This window comes from Varanus komodoensis, unplaced genomic scaffold, assembly GCF_004798865.1.
Source record: "Varanus komodoensis strain SLA01 unplaced genomic scaffold, ASM479886v1 scaffold1, whole genome shotgun sequence".
Classification (NCBI taxonomy): Eukaryota; Metazoa; Chordata; class Lepidosauria; order Squamata; family Varanidae; genus Varanus; species Varanus komodoensis.
In genome coordinates, this window is record NW_025335268.1 from 84185097 (window position 1) to 84197280 (window position 12184).

Genomic DNA, 12184 nt, shown 5'->3' on the forward strand with positions numbered 1-12184 from the left:
ATTCCTGCTGGAAGCATCCCAGGGGACATGGCCAGGAAGATGAGGCAGTGAGCCCCCACCACTCCATGACAGCACATTGCTGAGGCACATGGGAGGCAGCACAATCCAGGGACACCGAGTCCATTCCTCCTGCAGATCCAGTGCCTCCTGGTTCATGCCAAACAAGTCTGCAGTCAGGCACATGGGGACAATCAGCTGGTGTCACCTCCACTCCCACGTGAGTGAGGAAAGGGTGGGCTGGGCAAGGATGCACTAAGAAAGCAACGTCCCTGCGTGGCCTCGGTCCTCCCTTCCCTGCTCTAGAGGCTTCCTGGCTTTCTCAGGAGCAGAGAAGCCCATGCTTAGATCATTCCCACCTCCCAGCTCCTGCCAACTCCCAGAAGCCAGGAGCCAGCTGTCCTCTTGGTGAAATGGAGCAGTGCCACCCAGCTGATTGCTGGCTCCCCTGTCCTTCCCCAGAGTAGATTTTGGGTGCAGAAGAGACTCCTCTGACAGCTGGGCCAAACTGAGGCAGCTGCCAGCTGCATCTCTGGGTAAGCACCTGGCAAGAACGGCCACAGCTACTCTTGGCAAGCAGCTCGCTTCTTCTGGGGTTTCCCTGTGATGAGCTCAGTTTGGCAGCATCAGCACCTTCGTCTGCCTTGCCTTTCTCACTCAGACCAAGAGGATGGACGTGGGTTGTCTCATGTGCAGTTGCAGTGGGGCACAGCAGGGTAGCTGCCCCTCTGACTCTGCTGCCTGATCTGAGCAGCTCATCCTGGTGGGCCATCCCCAGCTGTAGGCTGTATATCTGGAGGACCACAAGTTGCCCATGCCTGCTTTGAAGCTTATGAAAAGCAACCACAGGAGCACAGCGGGGGTGTGGATTCAAAGCAGTATCATCATATTAACTGTGTCCAGGTTGCTTCTTTTCACTTTGCACAGGTTTCCAGTGAAAGTCCCCCTTCCCATTGAAGTTGCTGTTTGCCCAAAACCTAAAGCAGGTACAAAGAAAAAGAAACAGCTGCAGCACATTAAAGGATCACAATAGTTTAGTTTTCCTGTTAATATATTTATTAGCAAGTCGGGCTACTTTTCTTGAGCAGCATGGCTTCTGGCTGGATTGCACACCTGTCCCATAATGTGAATGAACACTCAACCAGCAAAGCAGTACTGCGGGATCCCTTTCACACCCAGGCCCGTTATCTGTTAAAGGAAGAAGACAGACTTTTAAAATCTCTTCTTCATTTACTTAGAGGAAATGCTGCAAGGGTAACTTAAGCCATTTCCCTGACTTTCACTCCAGCCACGCTTTCACATCCTTTCCTCAGACTGAGCAAGGCACATCTGCTTTGGCACATCCATATTTGCACCATGTTCAAATCTTGGGCTGCCTGCTGTTAATCAACAGCCTCTAGCAGGGAATGGTTCGAGCAGGAGGCTCCCGCAGGACAAGAAAATGCATTCATTTAAAGCATTTATGCATTCATTTAAAGCATTTATAGACTGTCCATCTACTGGCATCTCGGAATGGTTTACAACAAGCAACAGTTAAAATAGGAAATAAAAATCAAGGCTCCACCTAGGCTTTCTTGACTGTTTCATGAGGTTTGCCTAAGCCTCAGGCTGGGTGCAAGAGAGTGGCTGATCAAAGGCAGGGTTACATCCATCCACTGTCCATCATAGTGGCAGCAAGGGGCTGGAGGCTGATCTCAAGCACAGAGAGTGGTAGAGGTCCAGCAAATACTCTGGACAGGGGAAGGTGCTATACAGCAGAGGTGCTATCCCAACATGGCACCTGTGGGTCTCAGGGCACCCAAGGACACATCCAACGATGTCCACAAAGCTCTTCACTCCCGGCAACCATTCAAAGGATCAATAAAAGCACTGAAAAGTATTAGGGCACCCCGTTCTCCTTCTTGTTCATTGATGAGCAGAGCAGAGCAAAGCAAAGAGAAAAGCAAAGTAAAGCAGTAGAGAAAGAGTGAAGAAAAGTAGAAACAGTGAAGTAAAGAGGTCAGGAGGGGAGAAGACTGAGAGTGGAGGAAAAATAGCAAGATACAGGGGTGAAAACCAGCAAGGCTCCGGGCTAGAAAGGACGGAAAGGAAGAAGCTGAGGTTGGGGAAGGGAGAGAAACAGGAAGGATGTTGGGAGGGGGAAATAACATGGCTAGTGGAGACAGCAAAGGGGAAAGAGCTCTGTGAATGGAAGATTTGGCAAGTCAGGAAAAAACACTTGCTTCCCTCCCTCCTCTAGGCTCAGTATTTCTTTCCACTCCTCTCCTCCCCACCTCTTGACTAATCAGGACTTCACTGCTGTCATTGTGATTAGCCCTGGAGCCACACGGTGGCGCTCACACAGCAGACTTTAAATTCCCTGTGTGATCTTGGAGAACTTGGGAAACTGCTGTACCTTTTATTCTACACAATGAACAAAAAGAAAAAAAATACAAAGCTATTTCTTGAATAAACCCTTCACCTTCTTCAATTAATAAATCAATTAATTAATTAATATGTGCTTCCCAATAGCCAAAGCTCTCTGGTCCATTCACAGCAGCATATTTAAAAACAATATAAAATGTACCAATTAAAACATATTAAAATAGCATCATCAAAGTGAGCAATACAGATTGTAAAACCAAATAAAAACAGAAAATAACATATGTTAAAAAGACTGTGTTAAACTGGTTAGACAAAGAACCAGCAGGCTCCAGTCACTAATTAAATGCCCTGCATTTAAGGACAGTCTTTACCTGACACTGAAAAAGATAGTAAGGCTGGTGCCAGGCGGAGAGTGGAAAGCTTGTTCCATTGCTGGGGTGGGGAGACCACTCAAAAGGCTCTTCTTGTTGCCACCATCCAAGCCCCCCTCAAAGGTGGCACAGAGAAAGGCCTCGGAACTTGATCACAGTGTCCAGGTAGACAGAGGTCTGGAGAGCCGTTCATCAAGTGTTGTGGTTCCAGACCAGGTAGGGCTTTACGAGTCAAAACCAGCACTTTGAATTTGGCTCAGAACCATATAAGCAGCCAATGCAGGTCAGAATTGGTGTTATATGGTCAGAGGATCTGATCCCTGTTACTTATCTGGCTGCTGCATTTTGCACAAGCTGCAGCTTCCAAACAGTCTTCAAGAGCAGCCCCAAGTAGAGTGCATTGCAGTAGTCTAGCTTAGAGATTACCAGAGCATTGATCATTGATAACAAAGGCTAGCTCTGTCTGGATAGGGGTGAAGCTGAGCCACCAGCTAAAGCTGGTGGAAGACACTCCAAACCACTGAAGCCACCTGGACCTCCAGTGACAGATGGCTTAAGGAGCACTCCCAAGCTACAAACCTACTCCTGCAAGGGGAGTGCAGCCCCATCTAGAACAGGCTGGATCGCTTCCATCCATTCAGAAGAACCACCCACCAACAGCATCTCAGTCTTGCTACACTGAGCTTCAGTTTTTAGCCCTCATGCAGTCCATTGCTGCAGTCAGGTGCCAGTTCAGCACCAGTTCTTCTTTCTGAAGACTGCATTCCCTGTAGGGCCAGATGTAAGAGTGGATGGGAATGTGCTCACTCTCTTTCTCTCACGCTCTTTCTTTCTGAACCACCTCCTTCTCTTGCTGTCCTTCCCTTCCTCTTCATCCCTGTCCAGCTGAGATACCAAGGGACAGATAGATGGTTCTTGCCAAAGGTCTGAATTATTTTCAGCTAGCTTTAAAAATGGAGCACTGCCAAATCTTGATTACCTAAACAATTATTGATGCTACAATGCATTCACATCTCCTCTGGGCAAGGAGGCAAAGGTTTTAACATCTGCAATTCTGCAGTGCTTCAGTCCATTTCACAAACTCTCTTTACCTTGAAAACCTCTCCAGCCTGAGGCTCCTTGGCTAATGCCGCTCTGTCCAGTCCATCACAGGCAGACGTGACATACATTTCAGAATAGTCTTTTCCTCCAAAGCAGCAAGATGTGATCCTGGAAGCTGGCATCTTCACAGTCTGAATTCTTTTTCCTTATATGAAGAGATTCCCCACCAGAAGAAGTAGAAAGAAAATCAGGGAAGCAGAACACTTTTGATGTATGATTTTCATTTAGCTTAACATTAAAATGTCTGATTTTAAGAGTTATGATTTTAATGTTGTTCATGATTTACATTATTATTATTATATGGTTTGTCAGCTGCCCTGAGCTCTTTGTGATCCACCCATCACTTCCTTAAAATCTCTTTCCCATCCCCATTTTTTTAAAGAAAAAATTCCCAGTCACATGAATGGGAACTTATTTTACAAGCCCTTTTATTGCATGGGACAAGCTGAGGAGGATATTGGCAGACATGTTGCCCATCATGGTCTTCGATCATCTTATGACAAAGAGAATGAAAGCTCTTGTAACTGAGATTGAGTTTCAAACCCTTTTCTAATTTCTAACAAGTGATGTAATACTTCTCGTTATTTTAATCTTAATTATCTTGACATCAATTCAGACAAAGTTTTAGCTAATAAGGAATACATACACTGGAGGGGATTGGTGAATTGGGACTTTTGACAGCCAACTCCTGATCCTCTTAGTGACAAAGGCTAATTGGTTTGTGCTCCCTAGCTGAACCATCCAGAGACATTTGCTGCTGATGGACAGGTTATAAAATTTATAAATAAATAAATAAATAAATAAATAAATAAATAAATAAATAAATAAGTGATGTAAAAGATGGTCCTGCTTCTGTGATATAATCCAAGTTTAACCAGTAAACCTGCTGTTTTACTATTCCAAGCAGGGTATATTCTTTTCTTTAAAATACTGGAAACTGTTCTAATTCCAGACTAAACCTTTTGCTCTGTCCTTGAGCATCCACTTCATTCAATTTGCAATTGCGTGGTTTTGTTTTGAGGGATAAGTAACAGATTGGGAGTGGGGGTAGGAATCCCATTTGGAATCATGGTGAGGAGTGATTTAGCACTTTGCTTTTGGCAGGCCACAACTGCTATGGCAGGAAGAAGTCTCCCATTGATGCAGGATTTTTTCAGTGGATCAGACTATTAAGTAGGCATACCTTAACTGGGTACATGCTATCCAACTAGCCCAAATAGCACCCATTTAGCTGCACTGGAATGACTCTGTGATAGCCACCTCTTGTCTTTGACAAAACAGAATTCATGGTGACTCCATAAGTTATGATTCAGCCCGAGAATGTAGCATAAATACTGAAGCATTACATACAAGGGCCACAAACCCTCATGTATGTAAAAAGGGGGGCTACATATGTGAAAGTGCCAGGAATTGGGCCTTTTATGGGGTTCACTGCTCTGATTTTTTTCTAAAATGGGTGGGAGGAAGGTAGATCACTAAATGTTTGGGATCTAGACTCCCAGATGTTCCTCCCAGCACAGCCAATGGTCAGGAATACTGCAAGTTGAAGTCTAGAACATTTGAGGTGCTTCTTTATCATCATTAATGCCAAATATTTTCAGACAGTTCATAATGCCTGAAAGACATATTGTTTTCTATATACTGCCCCATCCCCATAGGCTCTGGTGAATTCACAAGAGATTAATCTGTTGGAAGTTATTCATTCTTGAAAGTAGAAGTCTTGGCTATCTGACACATCTCTCCCAGCAGGTCATTCCATAGTTTAGGGATAACCGCTGAGAATGTCCTCTGGAGAGCTGACATTAATCTTCAGAAGATCATCCTCAGCAGACCTTAGCAGGCAAGAAAATGACACATGCAAAGGACTCCTAAAGGCATTTTGCACCTGAGTCATGAAAGATTTTAAAGGTACTATCTTGTACTTCTGGGCCTTGTATTGCCCTCAGAAATACACTGACAGCCAGAGCAGAGATTTTAGTATCACTGATATATGGTCTCTCCATGATATCCCAGACACCAACCTGCCTGCAGATCGCAGTTTTCAGAGGAGGCACAATATAGGGTGCCTATAGGGTTTCCTATAGAGAGCAGATTGCAGACATCAGACCTAGAGGTTGTCAGTCCATGCACTACTGTTTTCAGGTAATTCTCCTCCAAGAAGAAATGTAGTTGGCAAATCAGCAGAAGCCGACAGCAAACATTCTCAACCATGACTTCTGGCTGTGCTGACATCAGAAGGGCCAGATCAAGCTGCATCCCCACATCTCAAGCACAGACAGAACTGGTTGACACACTCCTAATCCTGGACGTGAACCCAGCAAGCACCTCCATTTTGTCTGCATTCAGCTTCAATTTGTTTTTGCTCACCTGGCCAATTATCAGCTTCAGGCAATCATTCAGAGCGGAGAGGCTGTCTCTAGAAGCAGCAGCAGGTGGTGGTGGTGGTAAATTGAGCAGCATATTGATAACACCCAGAGCAACTCCTCCAGATGATCTTTCCCAGCAGCTTCATGTAGATGTTAAACAGCAGTGGAGACAAAATTGAGCCCTGTGGGCCTCCACAAGTCAGCTCCTTCTTGGTGGAGCAACTTTCTCCATCATCATCATCTGGAACCAACCTGAGAGGTAAGAATGGAACCACTGCAAGCCAGTGTCCCCAATTCCCAAGTCTCTCAGGCGATCCAGAAGGATACTATGGTCAATAGTATCAAAAGCTGCTGAGAGATCCAATAGAACCCACAAGGACATGTTCTCACTGTCAATTCCGACTCATGTATCATCCACTAGATCCACAAGCAGTCTCAGCTCCTTGTCCTGCCCTGAAGCCAGTTTGAAATGGGTCCAGAAAGTCAGTATCCCTTGGGATCATGTGGAGTTGGAGAGCCACCACTTAAAAAATCACTGACGAGGCCACTGATTGACATCAGCTGAATAGAATGCCTGAGTTTATAAGCTGAGCTCACTCCACTTTCTAAAACTGGCTCAGCAGGATCCTCATTAACCTTTTACCTGTTTCAGGGTCAATACGAATCACACGCCCACCATCCATACAGGCCACCCAGAGTTTTCCTTCGGCATCAACACACATCCCATCAGGCATTTCTTCTTCTTTTTCCAGCTTGTACACAGACCTGCAGCTGCCACAATCTGCGCAGAGAGTAATGCAACCAGTGTGGATGATCACTGTAGGAGCTGCCTCCGACAATGCTATGTTTTCTGCCTTGATCAGTTTACAATGTTTAAAAGCTTCTTTGTAGACAGTGCTTAAATTGGGCTTCATCAGAAAACAAGATAAAGCTAAATTCATCCCTTATTCTCAGCCTCAGCATAAAGTGTTTATCTCTTACTTTGCTTCAGTTTAAAGTGTAAATGCAGTCAGTAAAGGAAGACTGTTGTTCATCTCCATTAGCATACAAGCAATAAGGAAGGCTCCATGGATTTGAATAAGATGTTGGTCTATTTTTCCAGCTTGGCCAGTGTATAGTTCTTAAAAGTAGAATTGCCACTTTATTCTGGCAGGGCTCTTTCATGACAAGCAAAAAATCCAGAGATGGGCATTTCCCATCAATGCATTTCTATGCTGTAGAAAAACCACACCAGTGGCAGCTATGCCTGCCTTGCAGCCCTTAAAACACAAGACCACTTCTGGACAAGCCCCATAGGAGCATTTTCTCATAAGTTTTCACTGGTTTGAACTGTATATTTTATGCAAAGATTGGGGAGGGTAGGATTGTCAAATATTTTGCAGGTAAGATGTAAAGTCTTGCCTTGAGAGTTCCCTCTAGTGCACAACTAGAGGTAAAATATTTGGTAATACCTCACCTACTCAAGAAAAGCTGATTCTTGCCACAGATTTTTGGCCTGATTGTGTGTGTGTGTGTGTGGTGGGGGGGAGGGGGGAGAGAGAGAGTTCTGTATTAATAATGATAGAAAAGCCCAATGTACCATATATGTCCACATGACATGGTGTAGAAAGAAAAATGCTCTGTAGATTGGCCTATTAATCATCTACAGAGATTTATTTATATGTTATAAAATCATTTGGAAAAAAAGAGTATGTACCAATTTTGCCCATGGACACATCGTAGTTGAAAGCATACACTGCAAATGCTAGACTATCGATGTAGAAGAAGGTTCTGTGATCCAGCGACCAATCCAGGCCATTCGAGATGTCCACCTGTTCTAATTGCTTAATGACACAACGATCAGGAAAGAGAGTGTACAGAGCACCTTGGTGCCTTGCCCTCACTCCGGGCGCTGTCTCCTCAGCCATGGTACCTAGAGGATGGGCAGCAGAGACACAAATAAGATAATCTGGCACTGCAGGGCCTCTCAGCAAAGTTGGTGTGATGGATCAAATGGAAAGTGCCCATCAGACATTTCAGCTTACAGCTTACAGCTTCCATCACTCCTAGCCTTCATGGCCAAGGGCCAGGAACTCTGGAGTTGGAGTCCAAAAAAACCTGAAAAGCTCCAGCTTGCCATCTTCTACTTGGCTTTCATGCCACTGAAGAATTTTATTTAAAGCCTCAACAAATATTTTATGTCATGTCTACAAGAGTGCTCCTATCTATGAATTTGCTAACTTATTATTATTATTATTATTATTATTATTATTATTATTATTATTATTATTAATATGAAAACTCTAACCCAGTTATCCTTAACATGCTCATATCCAAAGTGTTGGTCTGCTGAAGCAAAGCTGGAGGGGACCAGGTTAAGAAATATCTTCCTAAAGAATTGCCTTTTTATATGTAGCAGCTGTCTGACATTTACTTTAAATGTTACATTCTGCTCAAAAAATAAAATTAAAGATGCTTTCTGGAGATTTAGATGGAACAGGAGTTGAACTCCTCATTCTGCTCATTGCACTGGCCATTTCGTTTTAATTAATGTCCTCTCCAATACTTTAATGAAATTAAAAGGCTAATTACAGTGATTTAGTTCATGTAAACTACTTCGCAATCTTTAAAAAAAAATCTGGGGAATGTTTTGCGGCCTGAGCAACTGTTACTTTTAAACATTTCCTTTGTTACTTTTTAATCAGAATACCTTTTCATTCTCATTAGCAGTAAAAACAAATGTTAGCTGCCTATTCCAGTCACTTTTTGTACATTGCAGAATTGAGGTACTTGCACAATGCCCCTTCTGTACTCTGATTCTCCCGGCCCCTCAATGTGGCATCAGGCTAGTAATTTGAGTTTGTTCTTTCTCTGCTCATGACACTCACAACCCTAAAAAAGTTCTTGAGGACCCTGTTCTGCCATTCATTAGCAAGAGCTCTGACCAATCATTGCGTTCCTCGTGCAAGTGGGAGGAGCTACACTTACCAGGAACCTACCAGGCAGAAAAGCTTGATGTTACATCCAAGCCACAGCCTTGCTTGTCATTCCTCTAAGTCTAAGTCAACTGCAAGGCTGAGGTTTGGACCCAAGGAGCCAAGTGAGAGAAAGACAGTTTGCATCAAAGCTTCTGCTCACTACTGCCAACCCAGCCCTGTAAGGAGTTGTTCATATTCTGTGCAAATTTAACTACTGCCTCCTAATAGACTGAAGTGATCTGGAATCAACTTTGCAGTTAGTGATCCAAAATTCAAGGTGGCCCAGCACAACAGTTAACAGTAACCCTATATAAGTGCAGTATTTCAAAATCCACAGTAGGTTTTATTTGGGACCGGCTTGTCACAAAATAGCAAAAAAAAGCCTTTGCATTCTCCAGAATTCTTCAGGCTGAATGCTATTTTTGTTTGTTAATCAGGATTCTATTAGATTCAAACTTCTTTTAATCCCCTTTTCTTTGGTTTGCTTGGTTCAGTTAGACGGTTGTGTGTGGTCAATAATAAATTGGAAGCACATTTACACACTGTATTATCCTGATTATTACACTATGTATTGTATTTTAATAATTAGAGCACAATAAGTCTGGTGGGCCTTTCATACCAATTACATACTTACATTTGTTTCTTTCTACATTAAAAGAAAAGAAATGGCTATTATTGTTGACTTAAACACATTAGTATAGATACATCTATACTCAGGAATAGGCAACTGAGCCCTCCAAATGTTTTGAGATACACTTCCTATGAACTCCAGCCAGCATGGCCAGGGGTCAAGAATCATGGGCACCACAGTGCAAAATGGTTGGTGGCAATCCCAATAGCCCACTCCAGCATTCTGTAGATATATCCATCTGTTGGAAACTCGGCAGGTTGGATCTGAATCCAACTCATTAAGAAAAGCCAAACTAAACACACCATAGACTTGTATGCATATCAGATATATCTGTACCTGCAAAAAATCTCCCCATTGGGTCCACTTTTCCATCATTAAATCTGTTGTGTGGTTTATCTAATTCCAGTTCTGTGATGGAATCAACTGTCTGATCTTCCCAGTTCAGGAAAGCAAACCTGGTTCCTACAGCGATCACATAACTGCCATGCTTACGAAGGGCCACTGAGCCAACACGAGCATCTGCAGAAAGGAAAGAAGTTGAAAAGCTTTGAAGCTAGAACCAACGGCAGTGTTCGCTCTTGATGTAGGAGTGGTCCAATCTAGAAATAGATGGTGCTTCTCAGAGTCCAATACAGTCTTTCTCAACTGGAGCCCTCCAGATGAGTTTTGAATACACTTTCAAGCATCCCCCAGGTATCTCAGAATCACTAAACTAATGGAAAACATTAAAACACTGAAACAGGCTAAACATTATAAACAATTGACTGGGTCCACAGAGGTGCAAAGAGAAATCCACATGGCTCAGAAACACCACCAGAAGGGAGCAGGAGGTTGGCAACAGTATTTGATAGATGAGGTAGCCCTGTAGAAAGAGAAGTGGATTTCTATTTATGGAAGACACCTTTGTGTTCAAGTCAGTAAAAGCAGTAACAGTCAAAACTACCACAGTTTAAGAATGAAAGGACGGGGAAGATAATCATCTTTCTTCCTGATATCCAAAACAAAATGTAAATTCAAAGCAAGCCTACCTGAGAAGAAAGAATTCCATAGACAGGGTACCACAGCCAAGAATTCCTTATGTCCAGTCCCATCCACTTCATGTCAGAAAGTGGAGGCACCATGATAAGGACTTCCCATGATGTCCTTCATCATGATCAGAGCTGGTCCAACCATTGGGCAGATTGAGTCAGCCACTCCATACAGCTGTTTTGGGGGTGGCATGAATTGACAGCAAATAGTTATTCAATTTATTATTATAGTATTTTTACTAACATGGAAGGGAATTCACTTTCTTATGTGACAAAATGCTTTGCACCCTGGGTAAGGTGCATCTTGCACAGGTCAAGAGTGGGAAATGACCTTTACTGCATTGCCTCAGGCAACAAAATGTCTTGGACTAGCATTGAACTCAATGCACAGACAAGATGGTTTGTATTATGCTAAGCATAGGAACATGAGCAGCATAATACAGGGAGCTTAAGTAGGTGGATACTATGGCACACATACCCAGTTTATGGACTTCAGCTAGGCAGCTGGTTGAGCGCTCTGAGAACAAAATGGTGGACTTCACAGGCCTTCCATCTGATCCAGCAAGGCTGTTATTATATTAAGTTCCTATCGCAAAGGAACAAAGGACAAACTGTCCCACTGTAATTGTAAGCGAATCTTCTCATGAGATATCATGACTGCATATATGAATCATCTCTAAGAAAGACCATGTGAATAATCCTTCCGTAATCCCAAATAAGATCATGTTGCATTAACATTCTCTAAAAGACTGAAACTATTCTACAAAATAGTCTGTAGTAGAAGGTTACCATTTCAGAAAAATTGTCTTTCTTACCCACTGGCACACACTGAACTTCATTGGTGATGGAGTTCCAGCGGCAAACTTTTTGTGAGTTGATATCCACATATACAAGGGAATTCTGCCTTTCTTCCCATACGGGGCATTCTCCCATCCTGTTCTTGTCCTTCACAACAGATTCAATTTTAATGGAAGACATCGTCTACAAGGAGAACAATCGGCATAATAGCAAATTTAATTTCAGCAGAAAGTATTAATTAAATGGGATCTAAGAAATGGATTGCAAAGGGGCTGAATATAGCAAAAGACAGCTTAAGATGTCAGTACTTTGTCTATGTTGGTGTTGTTTTGAGGATGGTCTTCATCAGCAATGCTAAACCAACATGTTTCTATTATTTATGAAACAGATGTTAAAATGAATGAAGACAATGCCCAAATTATCTTTCTTAATATAGAAATGTAACTTTCCATTTAAGCAGCTAGTAGCCAATAGTTATAAATGGTAAAAGCATTGCCTTGGATCCATAGGTAAATTAGTGGAGAGAAAGTTTCTCAGCCTTCCTGCAAACACCTATGCCCCCATCACCCAC

General features: G+C 43.0%; 1 protein-coding gene across 1 annotated transcript; it reads right to left on the minus strand.

Annotated features, from left to right (window-relative positions):
• Positions 1-1034: 1034 nt before the first annotated feature.
• Positions 1035-11793, minus strand: LOC123024855 (regucalcin-like). The gene is made up of 6 exons (XM_044433046.1): positions 11631-11793; positions 10124-10306; positions 7896-8111; positions 6843-6980; positions 3824-3978; positions 1035-1185 (listed from the first exon to the last, which is right to left on the minus strand). Exons 1-6 carry the CDS (start codon positions 11791-11793, stop codon positions 1135-1137), a joined length of 906 nt encoding a protein of 301 aa, XP_044288981.1. The 3' UTR covers positions 1035-1134.
• Between the last annotated feature and the right edge of the window lie 391 nt (positions 11794-12184).